Below are 27932 nucleotides of genomic sequence, written 5' to 3'. Positions count from 1 at the left end.
GCGAGGGTCAGGGGGCGGGGCGGGGCGTTAGGTCGCTCTCCCTGCTGGGAAGAGTAGTTTCTCCCTCCTGGTCTTTCTTGGGCGGGGAGGTTCTGAACTACCTCCGCGTCGATACCCCGCGTGCCTTCCCCACCTCGGTCACGGTTCTGCGCGGCCGGTCTGCGCATATGACAGGCTGAGCTGCCTTCGGCCAGTTTCCCGGGGCTTCGAGACGGGACGGGGCGGGGATGGGGACCTGGGGCCCCGGCGGCTGCCGTTTCGGTCGCTGAGAGCCAGCCCTACAGCCACAGTCCTTCCAACACGCTCGGCCTCTCCGCTTTCAGAGCACCCCCTCCCCGGATGAGACACCGACTCGGCCGGGGGGGTCAGATCCCCCGACCACTTTTTTCCCTCCTCTTCAGGGCCTTCCCCTTCCCATCCCTGAGCCCGGCCTTCTTGGGTTTCCAGCCGGCCCCTCACCCTCAAAGCAGACGCGGGATTGGAGGAGGGAGTTTGGCCAGGGATGGGACTTAACAAACTCCTTGGGGACCTTGATTCCCAGGGAACAATGGCAGTGACCCAGCACGGATTGGGAACCCAGTCAGGCAGCCCAGAAACAGGGAGATTATACAAACAGATGTAAAGACCCACTTAACAACATGTGTGAACCTGTCTACAAGGCTGGGACGGGATATGAGTTGCGAAGAATCCAGCTTCAACCAAGTGGTGTATCGGAAAAAGATGCCATCTCAGTGTTGGTTTGTGTTTATTTTCCACTGACCCTATGGGTGAAGATATCCTTGACCATTACTCCATCTGAATATGTTCCAGCTCATCCGATGTTACATCACCAGGTGATACAACTGTAGTCTTGCTGTTTGCTCTTTTCTTCTCTTCACCCTCTCTAGCCCACTAAGCTTAACCTTCCCTTTTTTCCTTGGCAAATGAAAAAGTCCAGAAGCTACAAAATTTAGTTGAGTGGTTCAATTAAACACATGTTTATTTTGGCAGTAAGTAGTGCTAGTGATTTGAAAATGAGTAAGACAAAGTCCCTGCAGGAGGTTTACATGCTAGTGGTTTGTTCCAAAAATCTGCAATTTCTTGAGCCTTCAGTATCAAGTATGTTGCTGGTAGGAAATAAAGAACCGTGTTATATATGCTGGGACAAGCCCAGGTCAGGGACCAGCCAGGATTGTTAATGGCGTGACCTTAAAAACTTCGACGTTTTTATCCACATTCCACGTAAGTATCTTTTTAACCTATTCTTTTAAAAGATAATTTCTTAAAGGTTCTTTTTCATTAACATTATCTTTAATGTATCTCTTACTACGTTTTTCCTTCATTGAGGAAAGATATATCAAATGTTTCCAAATGAGTACATAAAGTATAAATAAAGGACACTGAGAAAATATTAAGGAAATTATCAAATATATTTACCTAATTCATGGATCAAAATAATTCTACTTCCACTTCATTCCTTCACAGGTTGAAAGCTATGGAGATCTCCACAAGGATTTGGAGAAGAGTCCTAATAATTATTAAAATTCTGGACTAGATCTACTAGGAAAGGTGAAGTAACCATGAGTCTACTAGGAAGGAGAAATTATAATGGTTTACTAATGCTTTTCAAATATACATGTCAACTACGTGCTGTGCCTTGGCAGAGAACTAAACACGAGAAAATAGATTTATGATCCCACCTAAAGGCCTTTAGGTGAGAACTAAGGAAGACGTGTGCTGATAATTAAACTTTAAGAAGATTTATTCAGGCAGGTCTTAGGAGAGTTTTTTTTTTAAGGTAGATGTAAATGTGTCCATTTTAAGAAAAAAAACTAACTTTTTGATCACCAAGAAGGGGCCTGACACTGTTTCAATCACTTCTACATATATTAACTCACTTAATCCTTACAATGACCCCATGAGATAGGTATTACTATCCCCAATCTATAGAAGTGAAAATTAAAGTTCAAAGTTTAAGTAGTTTACTCAGAATGATAAAGCTGGTGGTGAGTGGCAAAACCAAGATTTGAATCCAGCTCTGTGTTGTCATATTCTTTCCACCACACCAGCCAGCTTCCCTTAATTGAAAACTGGGTGATGGGCCAAGGGACCAATGAGACTCCACCTTCCTGAGCTCATTCAAAGCAGAAACAGCATCTTACTCAACCTTTTTTGCCACATCTACCACAATATCTAACCCTTAGCAAGGATTCAGTAAATGTGTTTGAGTTGAATTGATGTGAATTTGATCCTCTCTGAAGAGGTAACATTTAAGCAAAGACACCAATGAAGAGGAGTCAGTCCTCTGAACATATTGGGGAAGAACATTAAAAACATAGAGAACAGCAAGTACAAGGACCCTGAGGTAGGAAGTTGCTTGGTTGTATTTGGGGAACAGCCAGGAGGTCAGTATGAGTGGAGCTAAGTGGGAGAGAAGGAGACAGGTAGGAATTGTCTTTGGAGAAGAAGGCAGGGGTCAGATCATTTATTGCCACTGCCACTCACTTTAAAAAGATGAATTCCCAGTAACACATGATCAACAGATTATGCTGCTTTACAAGAGAAAGGAAGCATGATTTAGCTGTTAGAAATAACAATTTATTGAATAACTATTATGTGCCAGGCAAAGGGGTAAGACATTTAAGTGCATTATTTCATTTAATCCTCATATCAGTTCTACCAGGTTAGGTATTGTCCCAGCTTTACAACTTGAGAAAATGAGGAAAGAGAAATATGAAATAACATGGTTCACAATTAGTCTGTGGCAGAGACAGGATTTGACCCAGGTCTCTTTGACTCCAAAGCCAAAGCCTGCTCTTTTTACTATATCACATTTTCTCACTTGAAAGACTATGAATAAAAAGGAAGAGATTCATGCATGCATGCATTCCAAAAGTAGTTATTGTTCATTGCTATGTGACAGACATAGAAATAGTATTAAAATGTAACACAGCATTTTAAAAAATTTTGTATGATTACATTCTCATCAGTCATTTGTTTTTAAAACTTTGCAGGTAGATGGACTATAAGGCACTTGTCCAACAAACTGCTCAAGAAATTTTAGGTTACTATCAAGATATATCAGGCTGGAAAGTGGTTAAGACTTCAGTAAGAAGAGAAGTTAAATATGTTTCAAGAGTTTGTTTTTTAATGAGAAACAATTCATTGCAAAGACATTTTAAAAAATATTTTCTTCTACAAACCAAAAAAAAGTTTTTACGTTTGCTTTATTTTTTGTTTTTCATTTTTTCTGTATCTGACAGTTAATTTATTTGTGGATTTTTATTCCCCTTTGAGAAAAAGACAACTGTTTCCAGCAAGGCTTCTAAGAAATTCCATGGAAATCTGTAAGTACAATCTCCTATTTACAATCATTGTTCTGAATTCAATGACATTGATGTATCTAGAGTTCAATGCTACTTCATTAGCTATAAAACGTTATTTGATAGTGAACAGGAAGTAGAAATTAATTATAAAGTCACTTGTTTGAAACGTAAAATTAATAAAATGAGCAATATGTACCATCTAATTTCCAAATCGGAAGACAATCAGAAAAGAAAATCACTTCTAGTGAATAATTCACTAAGGAAATTTCCACTTCAAGAAATAATTGCTATAAAATTAGATTGATATTTTCTTTCTAACAGTATTTCGTGGTCTTTGAAAACTTCACCTTTCCATTAAATGAACCACTTAAAAATAAAGTTTATTTTCCCAATATATTCCTCTTGCTAACATATATAATTTATTCTGTAAGCTGCTTTTAAGGATATTTTTGAGGATCCTGTTATTTCAGATACAAGTACTCTAAGGGAAATTGTGCTGACATCTTTAACCTTCTTTTTAAGAGTTGTTCCTTTGTTGCTCGTGATATCACATTAATGCCATCAGATCATCATATGCTATTGAGAAAACCAAATATTATTTAGTTTATTTTTGAGGGGTAGGGGTCCACTCCTCCTTTTCACTACCCTGTTTTGTGCTTATTGCTCTTTTTTTCATCTGACTATAATTATCTATCTTGTGTTTCATTTCAATTTTTTTACTGTAGGACAAAGCTGGTATACTTTCTCCTATTCATTTTTATAATTACCAGGAAGGTAATCCCTACCTTTGTTATCTAAATAATTAATGATTCTAATAGTGGCACTTGAAAAAATAGATTGAGCAGGGAGTGGGTAACGTCAACCCCAGGCACACTATGGGAATAAACTTTTGGATGTAGTAGTTTTTTGGTGCCTTCCAGGTCAGACCAGTGTGGACAGCAACCTATGCATCAAAGAAACCTTGGAAGGTATTTATTCTACAAATACTTGCTGGGTACTTTTATACAAGGTGCTCTACACAATGCCTAGAGCCATTCAAAAAATAGCCTCAATAAGGCTGTTTTAAAGCTTTATTCAAATTTTTCATCAACGATATTGTACTCTTACATGCCATACTATGCAGACAAAAAAAATTGAAACTTTTTGCACTTGCTTTAAGAGAAATTTATATGCACTGCATACTAGTTTATTTATTAATACACAGTAATATCCCAAATCTTAGTGATTTAACAGACACTGTCTCATGGTTTATGTCATCAGGAATCCAGGTGTAGCTTAGCTTGGTGCCTGTGCCTCAAGGATTCTCACAAGGCTGCAGTCACGGTGTGGTCTGGGGCTTAGGTCGCATCTGAAGGCAGCTCTGCTTCCAAGCTCACTTACACAGTCACCGGCAGTCAGTTCTTCGTGGGCTTGTTAGACTGGGGACCTCAGCTACTTGCCAGCTCTAGGCTGGAAGCCTTCCTCAGTTCTTGATGTATGGGCCTCTCCATAGGGCTATTCACAAATGCCAGTTTGCCTCCCTCAGAGGGAGGGATTTAGGAGAGAGCCAAAGAAAAAGCAAACAAGATAGAAGCCAGGGTCTTTCTGTAACCTTATCTTGGAAGGGACCACCCCCCCATCATTTTGGCAGTATTCAGTTTATTAGAAGTGAATCACTAGATCCAACCCTGACTCAGGGGAAGGGGATTACATAAGTGTGTCAATACCAAGAAGTGGAGATCACTGGGGGCCATTTTAGAGGCTGCCTATCACACGATGATTTTGGCAAACTCTCTTTTAATTCTTTTTTACAGTTGAACTATCATCCAATAAATATCAAGCACAGCTTCAAAATTAAGACTGCTAGAAGATACACAAACCTCAATTTTGCATGCTTCTTTTGTCAAGCACAGCTCACTGATCCTTCTAAGTTTAGCATGTTTATGTACAGAAGGAGAGTGTGACTGGAGCAGTTAATATTTTTCAAAATATCTATATTATTCTAAATCAGCTGGGGCAGTTATTTAGGTTCTTCCAAAGGAAATCAATCTGAACATGTTGATCAGGTTGGTCTGCCTCAGTCGAAACGTTTACCTCCCCCAGCTTGGGATGAGAAGAAGGTGAGATTGCCGTCAAATAAATCAAGGGAAAAAGCTAGGGAAGCTTAAAATTTTCCAGTACTTCAAGCTTCACAGTTTTATTTATAGGGTTATAAATAATCAAAGCAAGAAACATATGCATGTTAATTTAGACTGGACAACCAAGTGTAAACATTGCACACTTTGGGGATATGTAGCATGGTCTAATATGGTTTGCCAAGCTAGTGTCTGGGAGAAATTATCCTTCAAAATGCCCTGTGGGAAAAATAGGTTGCATTGTCAAGTTTTTCAAAACACTCTAGACTATTTTCTCTTCTCTAAGGTTCGGAGAAGTCCTAAAGTAAAGACATCTGTCAAACTGTAATTCAGACTCTTCCAAATGTTTTCAACAAAGAACATGCTTGCAAAACATTGACCTAGATAGATAATGGGTCACTCATCTCAGATTTGGATTCTAATAGAAGCTCTAATTGACTAGGTATGTACAGAGAGAAGTGATTTATTTTTCATTATCTCCCTACTATCATTCTCTCGCATCTCATGGATTATTTCAGTAACTTTCTAGTGGATTCCTCATATATACCTTTACTCAACTACATCCTATTCTTCACACAATGGTTAAAGTAGATTTTTGAAATATAATTCAGTGTTGCTCCCCTGCCTAAACTCTTCTAAAGGCTTTATTATGCTCTGCAAGGCACTATCTGGCCCCCACCTACCTCTCTGACCTCTCCTACCACTGCATCTTTGCTCTCCTTATGCTACAGCCACGTAGGACTACTGTTGGCACGAATGCACATCTCAGAGCCTTCGTAGTTGCTCTTTTCTTGCCTAGCGTGCTCTTCACCCAAATGAAGGCTGATGTCATTTTTGTTTTCAAGATCTCAGCTTCATTGCTTCTCTTCAGAGTGACCTTCCTGGCCAATTGGTCAAAGTTCTCAAATACGCCAAACCACTGTTTACTACCCTATTCTGCTGTTACCTTCTTCATAGCATCTATCACTAGATGAAATTTATCTTCTTCATTTGTTGTCTTATTTATTACGTCTCTCTTATTAGAATATAAACTTGAGAATAGGAACTTGAACAAGAAGCAGACTAGAAATAAACTCTTGTTCATCGTAGTATCCCTAACACCAGAACAGTGTCTGTCACATAAACACTTAATAAATATTTCCTGAATGAATTTATGGACTTTAGTTATGTTATATTGGCTGCCAAATAGAAAGAATTTAAACATATTTGTTTCCCTTATAACTACAGAACAACAACAACAAAACCTGAAGATATTTTCTCAGCACTTTCACCTTTTCTTATTAATTTCCCACCCAAAAAGCTCCTTTTGTGGTTAGCTTTGAGCACTTGCCTATATGCATGAGAAGGGGGCCAGTTCTTTGGTTGGAATTTTTTTCCTTTCTACCCTCAAGAGATGAAATACAGACCTACCAGCACACAGTTCAGCTGACACATTCCCCTATGTTCCCTATTAATTCTCCTATTAATCTACTGTATGTCACACACTAAGCTAAATAATTTTATTTTTAAATTTAACCCATATATCCCACAAATACTTTCTATTGCCTGTTGTTTTTCCTGTGTATAGATCACACTTTCCATGTTTCTCTGCATGCATGCCTCACAGTTTTCTTGAAAACTGGACATTTTAGGGAATTCCCTGGAGGTCCAGTGGTTAGGACTCTGCACTTGCACTGCCGAGGACGCAGGTTCGATCCCTGGTCGGGGAACTGAGATCCTGCATGCTGCATGGCTCGGCCAAAATCAATCAATCAATTTTTTTTTTTAATCCTTAAAACAAAAGAAAACTGAACATTTTAGGTAATATAGCAACTCTGGATACAGATCCCACCCACTCACCCAGGGCTTCTTATTGCTTGGGCATTTATTTGTTTAGTGATTTGTCTGGACTAATTCCATGAAGTCTGTTCCCCACCCCCCCCCAGTCTGCAGCCTCAGATATACCTGCCCTGATTTTTGTCCTTGTTTTTATCTTTCAGCCTGGCATCCTATAGGTCATCCCTAGGTTAACACAAGCCATTACTGGTCACAAGTTGTGCTTAGCACCCAAAGCCAGTAAGATTTTTACTGTCAATTCTGTGTGTGGCTTGGAAACTGTTTTCACAGTTCAGGGAGTTTTATGGTTTTGCCTTGCATGTAGCCAGGGGGCCGGTAGCTTGGAAGTTGTGTCACCAGTCATTCCCCAGAGGACATAGCCTTGGAGTGCACACATTCTTCCAAACCACCAGCGATGAGTATGATTTTATTTTAAAGTGGTCAGAATAGCTTATTGCTCAGTCAGTGATGACTCAGAGATTATGCTTAAGTCTCTTGAGCCAGTAAGACTTCAGCCCTTCGCTACTTAATCTGTGTATGGCTTGGGGAATGCTTGCAAGTCAGTGAAGCCACATATTGGACTGATTGCTCCTAAGTAGGGGCAGCCTAGCATATCCAGCGTGATTTGTCTGAGTAAGGACAGCCGAGTACAAAGCTCCCATTGCTTCTCGGTTAGGGACAGCCTGGTACATCACTCTGATTTCTCCTGAGTGGGCAACCTCGTATATCTAGTCTCATTACTCTGATTAAGGGCAGCCTAACATTCACTCTGACTGCTCTGAGTAGGGACCTATGCACTAATACACTGAAGCCAAGTAACACTTCTACTCCATGAGCAAGTGGGTAGCATAGGGAAAGGATGGTACCATGACTTTCTCAGTTTGCTCCTGTTATTCTAGGGGTGAGGGGCAATTTAGGCCCCAGGATTCACAGCCTACTGTGCCTTAGGCAAAGCCCTCACCCTACCAGTGAGATCAGGGTGTCAGGAAACCCTAGTCTTCTGAGCAGTGCATGCGGGGAATAGAGCTTCTACAACATGAGCTGAGAGTTTCGGTGATGAGAGATGTCAGTGTCCTGCTTATCCCAGGATGAAACCATAGCCCTAGCCTGGATCTCGTGGGGAGAGGGAGCCCCTGTCTTCTAGTCTGCACCCAGCTGGAGCAGAGCTACCGTAGAGGGAGGGGGGTGGCTGGAAGGAGGTTGTGGCTCAAATGCTACAGACTCTGACTTTTCCTACCTAGATTTAGTAGATTTTCTTGAATAAATGTTTCTTCATTTCCTGTGTGCTGTTAGGTCAATTTCTAGGGAATTTAAGTAGTTTTTAAAAGTAATGTTCACCAGTTCAATGACTGTAGAAGAGGGTTTCCTTAGCTCCTCACATAGCCACTCTGGAAGTCCCACTCCCAACTCTAATTATCACATAGGAAATGCCAAAAATAAGGTCACTAAAAAGCCTATCATCTTACAGGTGCTTCCCCAGGTTTATAATTTCTAGTATGTAAAAACAGGCACTTTCCACTGTTTTTCTCCTCCCTTACCCTCCTAGTTTACTGTTCAGCAGTACTCATTCACAGAAGCCATAAAAGGCTATAAAATGATTTAGCGATGCACGCTCAAATTAGCATGTTGAAACAAATGCACATTTACTAAAAGGTGTTCATTGCTTCATGAAATGATGATCTGTAAGAAACATAATTTCATGTATCAATTATCCCACATACCAGCTAAAGCTTGTCAGAAACTGTGAGAGACAAGAGAGAATAATTAAAATATTTTTAATTTGACTTGGTCACTTTATTCATAATGAGCATGAAGCTTTATTATAGATCTTAGTAAAATATCCAAAGAACCAATCATTTTAATGATCAATAGATATAAAAATATAGTTCTTAGATTCAAATATGACAAAATTGATATCTCTGAAGAGTCTTGAACACAGTAGATACTGAATTGCTCATTCAGTGATAGATTCAATTATTCAAGACATAGACATGTTTTATGTTTTCAAAGAGGCATGATATTTACATATTTTTTAAAAGCCAGTAACTCCAATACACCTCTAACTAGTGAATTAAGATAAGGTATTTTTTTTTAAAGATAGATTTTATTCATTTTTTAAAATTTGGTTTATTTTTGGCTGCGTTGGGTCTTCGTTGCTGCCCACGGGCTTTCTCTAGTTGCGGCGAGCGGGGGCTACTCTTTGTTGAGGTGCGTGGGCTTCTCATTGCAGTGGCTTCTCTTGTTGTGGAGCACGGGCTCTAGGCGCACGGGCTTCAGTAGTTGTGGCATGCAGGCTCAGTAGTTGTGGCTCGCGGGCTCTAGAGCACAGGCTCAGTAGTTGTGGCGCACGGGCTTAGTTGCTCCACGGTATGTGGGATCTTCCCGGACCCGGGCTTGAACCTGTGTCCCCTGCATTGGCAGGCGGATTCTTAACCACTGTGCCACCAGAGAAGGCCAAGGTAAGGTACTTTTTAACTAGTAACCTACCCTCTACCCGAGACACAACTTTAATTATATTTCATAATCTTATAGGAAGCAAAATAAATAATTTCTGCCTTGCAGTCATATAATACCAATAACTCAAACTTTTCTCACCTTTACAAATGACTGGAAAATGAACAATTAGCCATTGAGTAGACAGTCTAAACCAGGAGTTGGCAAGGTTCAGCAAGGTATCTAGACTTATTTAAAATGATGTTGTTCATTCATTATATTCAGTTATTCATTAATCACTTTCTAGGTGCTGGTAGTATAGTGGTGATCAAAACAAAATGCATATACTTGTAAAGCTTATAATCTTGACATTCTCAAGAAAAAAACCTCTTAAAGTTAATTTTTCATTATTTTATCCAGCAGATTTGCTCCTCAAGGAGTTTTTAGTCTTTGTAAGAGAGAAAAGTACATAAATACCTATAATACAAGGCAGAGTGGGATGACTATCATAAAAGACTCCATGTATGTGAAATAATAATGGCTAACATGTATTGAACAGTTAATACATGCCATGTACTATCCTGTAAACATATTAATTTATTCAGTCCTCATGACAGCCCTATGAGGTAAATATTACTCTCTCTACATATGAGAAACCCAAGACTTTGAATAAGTAACCTGCCTAAGGTCAGATAACTGGTAAGAGCTAGAATTTGAAAACAGGTGGGCTGACTCTATATGCTACTCTCCTAACATTTTAATTTTATTGCCTGTGTGTACTGGCAACTATGAAACATCAGCAAAATCAAATATTAAGTATCTCAGTGTAAAGAACTATGCAGATACAGGTGTAAAGTATTATTAGAATTATTACAAGCCAACCTCAATCAAGAGAGTTTTTAATAAGTTCCTGTCTCTTTTAGGGAGCTTCTTTCAAATGTCAGGGAGGCTCTGCAATAATATATGGGTATGATCAGGCCCTACACATGTGTGGAAACTTAATATGTAACAGATAAGGCATTACAAAAAAATGGAAAAGGATGAACTATTTATAATCAATTGTGCTAACATAAGTGATTATTTATATGTAAAAAGTAAAATTAGATGCTGACCTTACACTATACACAAATATCCATTCCAGGTAGATTAAAGTCCTAAATATGAATACAAACTATAAAATTGTAGAAGAAAATGTATGAAAGTAGCTTAATGATCTTGAAGTAGGGAAGGATATCTTGTAGAAGACATAAAAAAGCACAAACCATAATGGAAAATATTGGTCAATTTGACTATGGTAAAGTGAAACACTTCTGTACCAAAAGAAATAAGTGAAAAGGTAGGCTGTAGCCAGAGATATAATATTTGCAATATACATAATTAATAAAGGATTTTAATTAAAAATATAGAGAACTTCTATACTAAGCATTTAAAATATTATTCAAGAAGGATAGCTATCCATATGCATAAAATTTTAAAACAAAGTTTTGAAAGAAAAAAGCAAAATGCTTTTGTAAATTATATGTAATGTGTGTACTGTTACTTAAAGTTACAAATCGAAACTTCCTCTCCAAAATAGAAGAAACAAAGCAGCTGATGCCTAAATGTCCTGCATTTCAATATTGTCCATCCCTAATTTTATCATGAATAACGATGAAAGGGTTTGGGCAAACCTTCCAAAAAGAGCTTCAGCACATTATTCCCCTTCTTACCTTGATTTTTTTTTTTTTTTGCTTTCTGTCTCTTCAACACTTATCAAACCATATAATAATTTTTTGATTATATGTCTGAGTCTCTGCTAGGCTGAAGTATATATATAGTTAACCCTTAAAAAACACGGGTTTTAACTTCGTGGATTTTTTCTTGATAAATACATATTACAGTACCGCAGGGTCTGCAGTTGATTGAATCTCTGGATGTGGAACTGTGGATATGGAGGAACCACAGATACATAGATCCGACTCTAAAGTTATACACGGATTTTTGACTGCATGAGGCTCAGTACTGATAACTTTCATGTTGTTCAAGCGTCAACATAATAAATAGTAAATGTTTGATCACTCAGTCAATAAAAGAATGCTATTAAAAGATTAAGGGTAGTCATTATCAGTAAATATATAGTAAGTGCTTAATAAAAGATACCTAACTCGATGTTAGTTAGAAATACAAAAAGGTCAAAAGCTCTTTATCCTCAAAATTTACAATATAATTAGAGAACAGATTAATTAAAAAAAGCAATCTAGGGAGGTATATACAAACCCCTTAACAATAGTCTTGTGCTTAAATTTTAACTGTTTTATATCTGCCTTCTTTTTCAAAGGACCTGATAATTATTCAGGTTGTTTTGTCACTGTCTTCTATAGAGTTTAATAATAAGCTCTTAAAAACTTTGTAGATCTGAAGGAAGGAAACCTTACATACTAAGAAAATTTTAGGATATCTCACAGAGAAAACTAGGGACCAGTTGAGCTTTTAAAGAGAGACTAACATACAAAAAAATAGTCTAATGACTTACTTGTTTACCAAATCATAAAAACAAGGTTCAGAGGAAGAACTCTTCATAAATATAACAACTATTTTCTGTAATAATAGCATTTAGTTTTTACCTCACTTCCTCCAAAAATTTTAACTTTTTAGAGGTTTAAAATTTTGATTTTACCTAAACCTATCTCCTTAGTTTAGAAAGAATGATTAACAGAGAGAGAAAGTATGGCCAATATTATTCAGATTTCATTTTCATTTAACAACCTACTGCTAAATAGTGGGTTTTAATCCTGTTTTCTCACATTGTCCTAACTTCATTGGTTGTGATAGCCCAACCCAATTCTATTGATGGATTAACATAAAGGTTAGTTACTTCTCCAAATCTTGACATGTGAAAAATAAATGAAATTCAGAAGTCAATGTCTATAAATGGAGTTTAATTGTAACACAAGAGTGCCCATTATATATTGTCTGTGGCTGCTTCACTGATACACTAGCAAAGTTGAATAGTTGCAACATAGAACATGAAGCTTGCAAAGCCTAAATTATTTACCATCTGGCCCTTTACTGAAAAGTTTGCTGACTACTGCTTTAGACCATATTACATCCTTCAATTAAGAATTAAGGCCACAAGATATTGCACAACCACACAAACTTCTCATCAGTTACTGTTGGCTTATGATAAATACAGTAGGTAAATGTTTATGAGAAAGAGTTTAGAAAAATTCTAAATGAAAGTAGCCCCTTTAAAAAGACAACTATAGAAACATTATAAACAAAATTTGTAGAAAAATGAATTTTTAAATAATTTATATTAATTATTACAGTGCATATTTTTATAAACTGGCTACTTCCAATTGAATATTAGTATTTTTTTTTTTTTTTTTTGTGGTACGCGGGCCTCTCACTGTTGTGGCCTCTCCCGTTGCAGAGCACAGGCTCCGGACGCGCAGGCTCAGCGGCCATGGCTCACGGGCCCAGCCGCTCCACGGCATGTGGGATCTTCCCAGACCGGGGCACGAACCCGTGTCCCCTGCATCGGCAGGCGGACTCTCAACCACTGCGCCACCAGGGAAGCCCAAATATTAGTATTTTAAATTGCTGATATTACCTTCAAGTTTTCTTTACATTATTTGCTAAATTAGTGTGCTTTATACTGTGATAGCATTATATTTTCAACTTAGACTACGCTTATTAAATTTTGAATTTTCTTTATTTTGTTAACTATAGATATCGTGTTGAAGGAATAATTCCAGAATCAACATCTAAACTATCTGATTTCCTCTACAAACCTGAAAACAGGGTCACATGGGACAAATCATTGAAAATGTACAGCATGGTACAAAAAATTGATTGGGTAATTTACTGTTTAATATTGGACTTTCACTGTATGAGTACACTTTTAGTTTTCTATCTTAGCGATTTGAGTTTATTAAATCTGTATTATGTGGACACTTTGTATTTTATAGGTTCAAATCAAGTTGAAATTTTTATAAAAAGCTTAAAACTTCCTTCTTTATTAGTCAAGAGTTCAATTCCAATTACCTTTATTCTGTTTTAAATGAATACCACATTCTGAACTTGGTCAGCTCTCCTGCAGATGTGTGCCTTCGGTTACTGAGGGGACTGAACTCATGGATTCACCTCCTCCATTAGGTGGAATAAAAAGATTAAGCATGCCTTGTTGATGGGAAGTCAGTAGATTTATCTTAGTCATAATACACTAGATAACAGGAACATCGTAGACACTTACTGTAAGGACTTAAGAACAAACAGCATGTGACTTTTTTAAAGAGTAAATGTGAAATAACATTATATTGTGGTTTTAGAAACACTTTCAAATACATTATCTCAGAAATGAAGAGGGAGAATAAAAACAGAAAAGAAAAATATAGGTAATGGACTAGAAATCTAAAGTCATAGAGGTGAGAGAAAGAAAGACAGAATGCAAGAGGCAAATAGGGCTTAAAAGGGGAGAGAAGATCAGGGTGAGGTGAGGGTAGAGTGAAAGCTCAGGAGGAGAAAAACATGAATGAAATGAGAAAGACTGTTAGCTGGTAGAAAGAAGGAGGAACAGGAAGAAGACAGGAGTGGGGTGAGGGATTCTGAACTCTGGTACAGCACAGTATAGGTCTGACACTTATTAAGACTGCTAGTATGTAAATTATACCTCATAAGCAGCTTTTAAAAATTGAGTCCTACTGTTTGGCTAATAATAACTTTATTAGAAGGAGCTGGTAAATGTGAATGTTGGAGTAATGCATACTTAAACAGTTGCATTTGTAAAATTCCACATCACTGAGTCTTTGGTTCTTAGGGTCTCCAAGCTGCATTTTACTCATCAAAACAAATGGCCCATATATCTGCCATCACCTTATCATTTATTTAGAACTCTGTAGGTTAACTTTACTGCCTTTTATTAAACTGATTTTGAAATCTGGGATGGGGGTGAGATTGTAGAAAAGCCCAGAAAGGTAAAGCATTTTCATCTTGTAGAGAGGCCTTGAAGTTCTTATCCACAAAGAACGCCTGTCCGTGACCTTCTTGGGATTTGAACATGGCCCATCACAAATGAAAATCCAAACATTGGACTGTTTCATTCATGATTGTGTGATACTAATTATACAGTTTCAGTAGCATTTCAGATATTTCTGCTGTTGCTGCAAGTCAGCTGTAATAATGGAAAGTATACTAGATTTGGCATCAAAAAACTTGAAAACATAGAGGAATTTTGTGATTTGCCCAAGGTCACCACAGCCAATGTATGGTATAACCAGGACTTATACCTGATCTCCTCATTCCAAATTTGATGCCTTTTCCAGTATACCACAGTATCTCTGAATCACATTATACTGTGAGAAGAATTAGTCTGCCTTGCAGTGAATGTTTGTAGCATTCACTTCCAGGGGTGCATTTTAATTGACTCATTCACCCCATTGGTGAGGAAGGGATTCCTGCTCTAGGGTTATGGTGGTGGTTAAACACATGACACCAGCACTAGACAAATGAGATCCACAGCACTTTGTTAATCCTTAATCACAGCCCAGGAAGGACTGTTAAGACTTTGTTAAATTAACATTTGTTAGTGGAGCACGGGGTGCCAATAGTGAGCCAGGTTCAACAAATGACCACAAGAGAAATTGAAATAGAGAAGTTTATTACTCACAGGTCGAGGAGGAAGTGTACAGCACGCCTCAAGGGCCCCATGTGGGGAGGTCAAGGCAGGCTGCAGACAGAGGCAGGACCTGAGGCACATGCCTTTATTAGTGTCTGTGGGTGGAGTGCTTTGGGGTTCCTGGGCTAAGGCCAGATTGATCAATTGGAACCAAAAAGAGCAGGGTTTTGGTAAGCTCCACAGGGGGGCATCTTACCTAAGGTGCTCACAAGGGGAAGGCCCTGGGAAGTGGGAGAGACAGTTGATCAGAAGCGCTGTTGGGGAAGTCATATCAGGAACTTACATTTGCTTGTGACTCTGAGGGCTGTTATCTGGGGGTGTCCTTACATGAGAGGACTAGTGTTAGTTTAAGGCCCCTGCAGGCTGCTCGGACAAACAAAACGGATACTGAGGCAGCAGTACCATGGAGTAGCTTAGCTATACTCTCAAGGATGCACCATGTCATGCAGTGTGACATGGGAGTTGCACTCAGGAACAGAGTGAATAACTACGGGACGTGCAAGGCAGGCTTTGTAGTATCAAGAGGTTGAGGTGACCCCTGATTCCTGCAGGAGGATCTGATTGGTTGTTGGAATAATTCTGCAGGGTAGCAGGGAGCTGAGACGCACTACTCAGGTATAAGTAGGCGTTGTGTCTGATCCTGCTGATCAGGAGGGTTGTTGGACTAAGGGTTCTTATCTGTGGGAACAGAGTGGGGAGAGGAACTTGCAGTTAGGCCATTCACAACCCTCCCAGTTTTACCAGATGTCAAAGCAGTGCATATATTGGCCTTTAATTTTAGGCCTTACACCACAGGCTGCTAAGTCAATATATTTTTCAGAATATATTACCTAGTCAGTGTGGGGTAGTAGACACAATATTGTACTGGAAATCCAGGTTCTAGTTCTATACATATCTCTAGTTCTACATGTAATTTAATGTTAGGCTTCAATTTCTTCATCAAAAAATTCAAAGGTTAGATAATATCAAGATTCCTTTCTGATTCTGTCACACTTATGATTATATTAACTCGTGTTAGATATATGATTTGCAAATATTTTCTCCCATTTTGTAGGTCATCTTTTCATTTTGTTGATAGTTTCCTTTTCTGTGCAGAAGCATTTTAGTCTGATGTAGTCCCACTCGTTTATTTTTGCTTTTGTTGCCTTGCACTTATAATTATACATCTAATGTTTCTTTAACACTGAAAATGCAAGTTGACTTGGTGATAAATTCTTAAAACCTCAAAGCCCTGCTTTTTCCAAATACAGTCCAACCTTATGCAGTTTGTTTCAGGACACATTCATATGTCATACCATTACACAAAGTTTTGCCATGGGCTCAATATCCCCCCGAGACTTTATCGACTTAGTGTATTTGAAGCACTGCGAAGGGAATATGGATATTATCAGTTGTAAGTTGAAACATTTTGCCCACACTTTGGAATTACTGTGAGTCATTAATAAATTTTTTTACTTTTAACTCACAGTTTGAAAGAATATTTTCAATTAATTATTTTTGTATTTACTTAGTGAGGCCAATAAATGCATGTTAATATAGATAAGCCTGAAGTTTTACCTAATTCTAGAGGTGCCATTTATATCACAGTCAATGATTATGGCATCTCCTGGCCTTTTTGCAGCATATACCCTGCAGCACTCAGTATAGATAGATACTTGCAGGCTAAAACGTCACAGCATACATTATAAAACTACTAAGAAACAAAATTGATCTTTGGATATATACTTTTGTATTTAAATTACATAGAATGGGTATATCTAGAAACTGAAAAAACTCATGAAGAAAATTTCAATAGATAGGTGTTTTCATAAATGTGCTTATATTTCTTTTAAAAATTGGAGGTTTTGATATACCCTTATCCACCCCCCGCCAAAAAAAAATGTGTCACTCTGTAAAATACAAATACATAACCACTTCCTAATTTGCATTATTCACTTAAAACATACCAGTTCACACCCCAAAGATCTTCGGACTCCAAGAACTCAAGATAATTCATGGTGAAGGGACTTTGGTAGGACAATGGCCTAGAGCCCTTTTTTTCCCTGTAATTCAATTTAATCTCACTATTCCTATGAGAATAGTTTCCCCTACTGTAAACTACTTGGGGAGGGACAGTTAAGTGTTGTTAATTATTATTTTCCAACAAGGTTGCAGTTACTTTGATATATCTGTAGGACTCTTAAGTTTCTGAGTCCAGGACTGAGTCATTGCTCTGCTGATAGCACTCATGTGCACAGTTAGCTCTCTTGCCCATACCACTGGGGACTGCTGTTCATCACTTTCACATATTCGTCTCGTATAGTTTCATATAGTTGTCATTTAGTCGTCTCATTTTTAAATGAGGGCACATAAAAATTTATTCACTGCCTATAACACAAAATACTGTCCATTTGAATCATAGATCTGTTATTATCTATATTTTGAAAGCATTCAATTTGTATCTCATTTTTAGTGGTCAGAGGGAAGGTAAAAAATAAGTATGGAAGATAAAATCAATAAATAGTTATAATCAGTCATTCAGTGATCACTACTGAATTTGCTTTAAGTGATTTTCTTTGAATGAGTTTTTGATGATTACTGATAGTTTTCTTCTTAATGTTTCTGTTGTTGTCTAGCTTACTGTGTATCTTGCTTTGAGCTAAATATTTTGCATGCATTTTCTCACCGATGAGGAAACCGAAGTTCACAGAAATCAAGTTACATAGCTAATAACCAGCTCAAGTCTTTCTGATTTTCCAAAATCTGTACTAATTACCATACTACGTGCCTCACAAAAGACCCATACTTGTTTGTGGAGTACAACAAAATTTTTAAAAATAAAGACAAATATAATCTCCATATTTTAAACAGTGAAAAAATATGTTAATATCACTTCTGGCAGTACCATTTTGCCAACATAATTGGCTCTGTTAAGATGATGAAACAGGTCATGAAAATGGGAAATTGATTCCACCACATTTGTCTCCTAAGCTAGTCCTAAGCTAGTGCTTAACATTATATTTCTACAGAAGTGACTGCTTATGTTAAAATCATATAGGAAAATTCTCTGACAAAAGCAGGATTCAGTTGCACAGAAAAAACAAATATATTCTGTTGCACAGAATAAACAGTTGCACAGAGTAAACAAATATATTTGGAAGAGTATATATAATTATCATAAACATGATCAGATCACCTCCCTTATGCTGCATAATTCCTAAAACAAAATCTACTGATTTTTAATTATATATTGAAGTTCGCTACAGGGAATTGGCAGAAAGGGGCATTTAAACTACTTCTATTGACAGACCAAATAACTACATCAAATATTTTATTTTAAAAATTTATAAACCAAAACATCTATAAACCCACTATCCTAATAGAATAGTCTCTTTCTTTGTGATTTCTGCTTCAAATCTCAGAAAGTAATTGAACAATACTTTTAACAGTTTTTCCTGTATGTGAAAGATAACAGCATCTTTCAAAGTTCTACATGAAAAAGTGTGAGAGGACAATAGTGATCATACTGATATTCTTTCATTTTTGGCCTGTGTACACATTCAAATGTGCAAACATACATACATATGTATAAAACTAATGTCACTGCTGATAATAACTAAGTTAAATCAAGTGCTATATCATACATTTTTTAAAATATGCTACTGGAGACAGAATTTTTCATCTTTGTGGAATAAGTTTCATTTTAATTTTTTTTTAATCACTTAGCTACTAGTGTGGATTTTCCAGCATATCCTCCATCTTCAAATTATATCCGTGGTTGTAACCATGCTTGTGGCTCTGTGTGTTCACCTCTGCAAGAGTACGTGTTATTTCCATATGTTTATTTTTTTACAGTTTTTTAGTTCAATTTGTAATTTGTTAACTAACTCACCAGAAATATGTTCTGGTATATTCTGTTGGGAAAAAAATTGCCCCAAATACAATTTTTAAAATAATTTTTTAAGTATTTTTGTCTTAAGTATAATCAGAATGGATAATTCCCTATAAAGTATGATTTGAGGTTTCTGGCACTAGTCACATATATACAAACATCCTCACCCCCTCCTATTAACCTTAACCTGATGTTTTATGTTTCTCCATTAGAGTCACTTCTGTGAATTATTAGGGAATTTTTGCAAATTAAAAATAAATTCACTAGAATTATAATGCAGTTACGTTTATCAGCAATGAATGCTTTACCTTGAATAAATTCTTTCCAATGGACTACCTACTGAGAACAGATACCTTGCAGAATGAGCCATCCAGTAGGTAAATTCAGAAAAGGAAGAGCTGGAGAAGTTAGAGATGAGTCGCTGCCCACAGGTGGCCAGCCTAGGGATAAGATGGTAACATCCAATACACATAGTCTTTAAATGCCTATATATTAATTCAATGTATATCATTCTACAAATTCGTTACATTTTAATTTTTGGTAAATGATTTTATATTAAATGATATCGACACATAAAACCAGGTGTAAAACTTTATAGTGGTCAGATATAAACAACTCAATATGAGAAAAATATTTTTGTGAAGGAAGTCAAACTACAATGACATTTAGACCCGTACGCCTTAATATTTTCTCTACTGAATTAGAGAACTAAAAGATATTCACAAATACTTACATTAATGGACAGGATCATTGATGCAGCTGATAATGTCGATGACGACATGGCCTTCCTGCCCATCCATCAGTTTTGTGTCTATGGCCAGGACTTTATTCTCCACAGCAGGAGAGAACAAAACAGGGAAGGGTTATTACTCCAGATCAGCTAGGTACATCAGCTGCTGGTGGGGACTCTAGTTGGGAAGCTACACAACCTAAAGTGTGCTTCACAGGCAAAGTCCCCTTCTTGCACCTTGTCACCGTTCCCTTTCCACTGCAAAAAGCATAGGACAAAAGCTCTGATTAAGATATCCCACCTAGGGCGGAAACTCTGCCTAGCATCTGCTGGAGAAGGGTACTGACAAAAAAGTAATTTTGTACCTTCTCTTTCCATGCAGCCCAAGTCCTATAGTAAACTTATAAAACATATTATCTGTAGTAAAGGTACTCTACAGTAAATGTTGGAAAGGCTTTGTTAGGTGTGTAAAGCCCTAGTAAGCTCAAATAGAGATCTAAGACTATACAAACTGCTAGTGCGTCCAGCCATTTGACACCCCCCAAGAGAATTTTGTAAAACTGTATACTGCCTTGCACATTTTTAAGTTGATATTAAAATTTTTCATAGCATTATATTAAGAGGGTGCAATGTCCAGCATACTCTAAATCCTGACATTTTAAAAAAATGGTTATATCACCCTTCTAAGTGCATCCAGTGGAATCTAAATACCATAACAACTTGAAACCCACCATTACATTATCAATTTCAAAATACATATAACCTTTAACAGTCAGAAAGTTTGTGTCATTTCTTTTCTTTTCTCCTTGATCCCATATTTTTACTCTTTTTCCCTTGCATAATTTTATCCTAATAGAATATATCTTATGCTTTGGGTTCTTTTATTAATCACTATCTATCTATTTTCAATCATACCTCAGCAAAAATAAGTACCTAATTTTTAAAATTTGTTTTATTTTCTATGACCCCAGTATCTAAATGTTAAAATATATATATGTGTACTGGTTTAAATTGTTATTACTACACATTGATAAAAATAAAAATATATTACATAATTGTTCAATATAAAAGCAAATTGTTGGGCTTCCCTGGTGGTGCAGTGGTTGAGAGTCTGCCTGCCGATGCAGGGGACACGGGTTCGTGCCCTGGTCCGGGAAGATCCCACATGCCGCAGAGCGGCTGGGCCCGTGAGCCATGGCCGCTGAGCCTGTGCATCTGGAGCCTGTGCTCCACAACGGGAGAGGCCACAACAGTGAGAGGCCCACGTACCGCAAAAAAAAAAAAGCAAATTGTTATTGGAAACACATATTATTAGCAAAACTTAGCACTTACTATGTGCCAGACACTGTTACAAACAATTTACATATACCAAGTAAGTCAATTATTTGATCCTCACAATTACCTCATGAAGTTGGTTGTATTACTGTCCCCATTTTGCAGAAAAGAAAATGGAAGCCCAGAGAGATTAAGTAACTTTCTCAGGGTTACACATAGGTAATAGCAAAGCTCAGCTTCAAACTATGCAGACTGGCTTCAGAGTCCATGCTTCTATCAATTACACTAATTTAACTGTAAAAAACATGGGACAAAAATGCTGATCTAGATGTCCCATCTAATAGAATGAGACTATCAAGTCTACTTCTACTTTGCATTTTTATAAAATAAGCATAGGAAACTTTGTTCACATAAATGAGTGAATTAAAATGGAGAGAGTGCAACCCTAGCACTGTCATTCAATCCCTTGAAATTCTTCTGAGTTATGTGCTGTGAATTACATAGTGACCTATAATCAAAAATTGTTTTTAACGTCCTATCAGGTGACAGCTCAATTAGATCCTTACATTTTATTGAAAGCAAAGAATTGACATGACTTGGTAAGGTTTTATTACCCAGCCATCTGTCATTCACTTTCTCAATTCACTTCCAATAGATTGAATTTTCCCTTTAGCATCTCAAAGACTTTTATATGCCAGAGTAAAGCACCTTGGTACCATTCAGTATTATTCAGGGGGGAATGACAGGCATCCCTTGGTTCTGTAAAGCAATAGAAGGGTGGTGTGAACAGGCTGGTGGCAAGAGAAAAGCCAGCATCTCCATCAGAGAAGTATTCTCAGATCAGTTTAAGGAAAAGTTACATGGAAGTTAGAGATTTGAAAATTTATTCCCTTAAATGTTATTCAGTCCCTCATACCCCTTGGCAAGTCTTCATATACTCTAGTTTGAAGATCACTGGGTTAAAATGTAAAATACTACAGTCTTCTTGGAAGGCAATTTGGAGATAACATTTCAAAATGTTAAATGCACAAAAACTTTGACCTAGAAACTGAATGTAAGTATTTATAGAAGTGCAAATGGATACATTACAAGATGCTTTATTGCAGCTTTATTTATTTATTTATTTATTTATTTATATTATTTATTTTGCGGTACGCGGGCCTCTCACTGTTGCGGCCTCTCCCGTTGCGGAGCACAGGCACCGGACGCGCAGGCTCAGAGGCCATGGCTCATGTGCCCAGCCGCTCCGCGGGATGCGGGATCCTCCCGGACTGGGGCACGAACCCGTGTCCCCTGCATCGGCAGGGAAGCCCTATTGCAGCTTTATTTACAGTGGCAAAAAGTGAGAAACAACCCCATGACGGTCAATAGAGGACTGGTTAATAGAATATGAAATACCATGTGCAATCATGAAAAACAATTAAGCTGATCTATATAGATTGACACAGAAAGAGGTGCATGATATCATACTAAGAGGAAAATGAAACTAGTTCCAGAAAAATAAATATGTCTCATTTTTGTAAAACCAAGAATGTACATGTGCGTATATGTGGGGTACATATACATATATGTACATACATGCTATCTTTGTATATCCATAGACAATAACCTGAAAAGATACAAAGTTATAAATAGTGATTATCTCTGGTGAACAGAGGGGGAATTGTGAAAATGCTCTACAGTTTAAATTTTCATAAGCATATTACTTTTATAATTTTAAAAAGTCAATAAAATGACAAAAAGGAAATGATAACTAAAACTGAAGACTTTAAGATATAGTCTGACTACTTAATATTTTTATGTAAAATATTTATGAGTGTGCAAATCACTCTACATTTTGTCCTTCCTTCCTTCAGTAGCTGTTTACACTGTCACAAGCGCTATGTGGGCAATCACTGGCGAATAAGACAAGCTTCCTGCTCCTTGTCAACTTGTACACTCCATAGATAAACTTAAAAATTCTTTATATTTTTTAACTCTTCCTTTGTTTACAGGAACCCAGCATATTCCAAACTAGTGATGTTTGTCCAGACAGAAATGAGAGGAAAATTGGCCCCATCAATAATTGAAGCAACCGTGCCTTCCAATTTAGTAAGCTTCCTCCTCAATGTAAAGGATGGAGTAAAGACACAAAATTCCATCAGGACGTGGATGTCATCATAATGGGCATTCGTCATTCCTAAAGAAGAAATGAGGCCATTTAAAATCATGCGTGGCAGTTAACTGCCTTTTACTTCTAAGTCAATATGCATAAATACTGTTACACTATTCTAAACTGTATTCTTGAACAAACTACTAAAGGTACTTTGTGAAAATAAGAGCTCATAGTTGTACAAGAGAAGCATTAAATATAGTTTTTAATCTCATATAAGAACAATGTTAAACAACAAGTGTTCTTAATGCACTTTTATCTTTTGCTTTTTTCCCCTGGAAAATGCCCTGCAAGAAAACATCAATAAGAAAGCATATACAGGCAGAGGTCAGCATTAATTAAAGATTAAAATATATTTTAAATTGTTTTTCTTTCACTTACTGCTTAAATTGATAACTGTAGGAAGCATGAACATAAAAATTGAAAAGAATTCCACTAGAATGTTTGACAACTGATATCTGGAATCTGCAGCTGAATCATGAATCAATTTTTGGTCTGGCCAGAATGTAGTAGCCCGTTCCTCCCAAGTCCTTCCTCATAAAACTAGAAGACCTGCACTTACCACAACAGACAAGCATAGGAAGACTCCAGCATAGGTGGCAAGAAGAAGGCGAACTGGCCAAGGACCTGGAGACTTGAGGAATGTTTTAGCAGCGAGTTCTCTGGGTTTCCTTATTGCCATCCATATATTCCAGACAGGGCGCTGCCGAAGCCTCCAACCTGGAACTGCTGACAGGAAAGAAGAAAAAAGAGAGGGGGGAGGCTTTAGGAAAAAGCCTTCTCCTCCTCGCCATAGGAGTGCCCGCAAACAAAAGGGTGGCCCTGCAGAACACCAGCCAAACATCAACCTAAAAGCTGCACCTACCCCACCGTGTGGGCAAAGCAGAGCGAATCTTCCACCCCACCTCATCTCTGCGCCGCAGAAGCAGGCGGTGGTGCCTGGACACCCCCAGCCTGTGGTGTCGGCAGGGTTGAGCAGGGAGCTCATCTTCCACCTTCCATCCGGCAGAGGCAGGTATGGTGCTTTGATATCCCTGCTGGGGTAGTGTTAGTGGGATTCAGTGGCAGAGTGAGCTTCCACCCGCACCTGGCAGCAGCAAGATTTAACCAGCTAGGTCAAGGAAGAGCTAGTCGCCAGTCAGCTTCCCTGATCCTTGGTGCCACCAAGGCCCAGCACGATGTGAGCCTCCATCCCCACCCAGCATCAGTGTTTTGCCCTCTGTAGTGTGTTGAATGGTGACCCCCAAAAGGTACATCCTTGTCAAATCCCTGGAACCTTGAATGTGACCTTATTTGGAAAAAGGATCTCGGCAGATGTAATTAAGTTAAGGACCTCAGAATGAGATCATCCTGGATTATCAGGCTCTAAGTCCAGTCACAAGTGTCCTCATAAGAGATGCACAAAGAAGAGACATGTGGAGAGGAGGAGGCCATGTGAAGACAGAGGCAGAGGTTGGGGTTGTGCGGCCATAAGCCAAGCAACACCTAGAGCTGCCAGGAGCTGAAAGAGGCAAAGAAAGATTCTCCCCTAGAGCCTTCAGAGGCAGTGTGGCCCTGCTGACACTTTAATTTTGGACTTCTGGCCTCCAGAACTGTGAGAATAAAGTTCTGTTCCTTTAAGCCACCAAAATTTTGGTAATTTGTTACGATAGCTATAGGAAACTAATATACCCTCACTGGTGTCAGCAGGGCTCAGTGGGAATCTGGGCCTCTGCTCCTAGCTTGCATCAACAAGGTGAAGCAAGGTGTGGGACATGGGGTCAGTCAGCACTCCACTTCCCCTTCCCCTCCCTGGTGTCATCGGGACCCAGTGGGGAGCTGAGCTTATTTTTGCACTTGGAGGCAACAAATCTATGCAAATCAGTGCCCATTTTTGCCAGCAAGGGGAGCTGAGCTGCCCCCTCACATCTGCAATGAGGGTCGGTCAGTGCTCTACTTTCACCAGGGTGGTGAGAGCAGGGCCTAGTGGGGAGCTGAATGTACATACCCACCAGTCCTCGCATTACACCTCAACTAGCAGACTGCCTGCTGAGATGGAAGGTTCAATAGGATCCAGAGTCCTTTGGAAAGGAAAGAAGAACATCAGAATGGGTAAAAAGAGGTGAAAATGTCAAATGTCATATGCTATTCTCAGGAGTATATTAAATCACATTTGATGGTCGACAGCGGTACAAAAGCAATTCATTGGAGGAAGGACAGCCTTTCAGCAAATGGTGTTGGAGTAACTGACATCCAAAGGCCTAATCCTGCACTTCGTACAAAAACTAACTCAACATGGAACATGGGCTTAAATGTAAAACATTAAACTACAAAACTTCTAGGAAGAAAATCTTCAGAACCTACAGCTAGGCAGAATTCTTACACTGGATACCAAAAGTATGATCCATATAAGGAAAAATAGCAAATTAATCTTCATCAAAATTTAAAATGTATGCTCTAGGAAAGACCCTATGAAGAAGTATTATGGAAGGTGTCATCTGTAATAACGAAAATCCTATATAACGCAAAAGTTTGAAGGTAATACTGTCATCCAAGTAATATGAAAAATAAAAATAATTTAATTCTAAACTTAGATTTTTCTTTAAATATTTTAAATAATCTTTCTAATCATACAGCTCTCCTAATAATTTCAGATATTCAGACATTACTGGAATTACCAAAACAAAATGTTTATGTTTAATCAAATGAAATGCTTATTCCCTATGCACCTTCAAATCTTGGATATTATCTAACTGTGATGTTGGACATATAACATTAATGAACCAGAACCGTGCAACATGATTATATCAGTTAAGAAAATATTTGGCTGCAAAAAAAGAGGACTTTCAGAGAACATAAATGTTGAGAGGTTTATTGCTCTCACACAGGAAGTCTGGGAGTGTGCAGTACAGAGCTAATAATAATTGGGACCGGGGAGGCTCTTTACGTCACTCGATTCTGCTTCGATTGTAGCTTCTGTCTTTCTGTCCCAGTGGCACTGTCCCAGCGTTCCAAGCAGGACAAAGAAGGGTAAAACCTAAAAGACATTTTAGCTGATTTCATCCTGGTATGTAGCCTTTTTGGAAACCTCCACGTTCAATCCAAGATGTTCGCATCTCATTAGCCAAGAGTGGAACACATGGCCAGGCCTGGCATCTGAAGGTATTCTAGCATCTGTAGTAGAAAAAGAAAAAGGGAAGTTCTACTGGGGTGCAGAAATAAAATATTACAACTTCTACTTATGTTCATTTTTTTCAAAAAATCACTAATATATGCTGTGTGCCTTGCCTACAGTGTCACACTTCACCAGTTATGAAAGGGTCCTGAGACATATTATAGAAGACATTCTGAGGAGTAAGAATAAGTTCCACAATGTGGAAGTTTTGAAAGTGATTGTTGGCTTTCAGTATATTTTGACAAATTGGGTTTTCTAGGGTTACAGTTAAATTGATATAGTTTTAATGAAAAAAAAACCCTTGGAAAATGGAGAAGTGAATTTAAAAGATTTCTATAAAGAAACTAAGGATTGAAAATGCAAATAATGAAAGCAAAAACGAGAATATAGCAGAGCTGACATTTCATTAATGTGAGATCTTTGCAACATTATAAACAATAACAATATATGTAATTAGATCTCATAAGAAGTTAGAAAAATTATCAAGACTATTTGAAATATAAAATTGCATCCACTGTCAACGAAAATGAGCTTCATCCTAAATGTCTTTCATGTCTTAAGATATCTAACAACAATAGAATAAATTTATAATTTTAAACTATGTAAAAATAGAAGTACATTGAATTAAATATACATTTTGGTCAAACAGTAGGTGAGTATTAAAATCAGTATTTGTCCAAATCAAGGCCAGCTCCTATTATCACCATCATAGAATGAACTGGGACATAAGGATAAATCTGAAGTTTTATCAAAAAATATGTATTATAATTTTGTTTAAAATTTTTAGAAGTCTACATTTTCAAGTTTGACAATAATGTGCAGGGAAAAATGATTTCTCAGTATTGTCAGCTTCTAGACTATGCCTACAGTCACTATATTGTACCCCTTCAATACACAGGCTCAAGTGGCACACATAATGATATTACTAACTCCTTTGGACATAAAATCTGGGGAAAGTTTCTTCAGTTCTGTGAGTTTCAAAATGAACTTTGGGGGCTTCTCTGGTGGCGCAGTGCTTGAGAGTCCGCCTGCCGATGCAGGGGACACGGGTTCGTGCCCCGGTCTGGGAAGATCCCACATGCCGCGGAGTGGCTGGGCCCGTGAGCCATGGCCGCTGAGCCTGCATGTCCGGCTGACGTCCATTCTGATGACAGGGAAATGCTCCCTGATTAGACCCAACCCTGCTCTCTGGGAGCTGCTCCCTGACTCATTGTTCTCCAGCTTTTTGTCACACTATCTGAGATGCCCTCCTTTTCTCATCACCCTCCTTTATTCTTTGTGAAGAAATGATCCTTGTTAGCAGCTGAATAACTTTCTCAGGATGCTTCCTACCCAGAAAGTCAAGAGCCCAGAGACCTTTGTATAGCTTGACCCCTCTTTTCGTCCAGGCAGTTGGTGTTTTTGCTAGTAGTACTCTCTTTAAAACT

The 27932-nt window shown here is 38.0% G+C and overlaps 1 protein-coding gene and 1 non-coding gene across 2 annotated transcripts; both read left to right on the top strand.

Annotated features, from left to right (window-relative positions):
* Positions 1-6: 6 nt before the first annotated feature.
* Positions 7-27932, top strand: STARD6 (StAR related lipid transfer domain containing 6). The gene is given in 8 exon segments (XM_089895206.1): positions 7-833; positions 1465-3091; positions 3248-3326; positions 13379-13505; positions 16599-16716; positions 19029-19122; positions 23194-23325; positions 23327-27932. Coding segments are annotated over 7 exon segments (711 nt in total). The 5' UTR covers positions 7-833; positions 1465-2997; the 3' UTR covers positions 23394-27932.
* Positions 7056-7128, top strand: TRNAA-UGC (transfer RNA alanine (anticodon UGC)). Its single transcript has one exon. It is a non-coding gene; the product is annotated as a tRNA-Ala (tRNA).

This window comes from Delphinapterus leucas, chromosome 14 (genome assembly GCF_059928025.1).
Source record: "Delphinapterus leucas isolate spDelLeu-1000000601 "Yukka" chromosome 14, BTC_Dleu_Yukka2, whole genome shotgun sequence".
NCBI classification, from domain to species: domain Eukaryota; kingdom Metazoa; phylum Chordata; class Mammalia; order Artiodactyla; family Monodontidae; genus Delphinapterus; species Delphinapterus leucas.
This window is presented reverse-complemented; position numbering and strand designations above follow the sequence as displayed.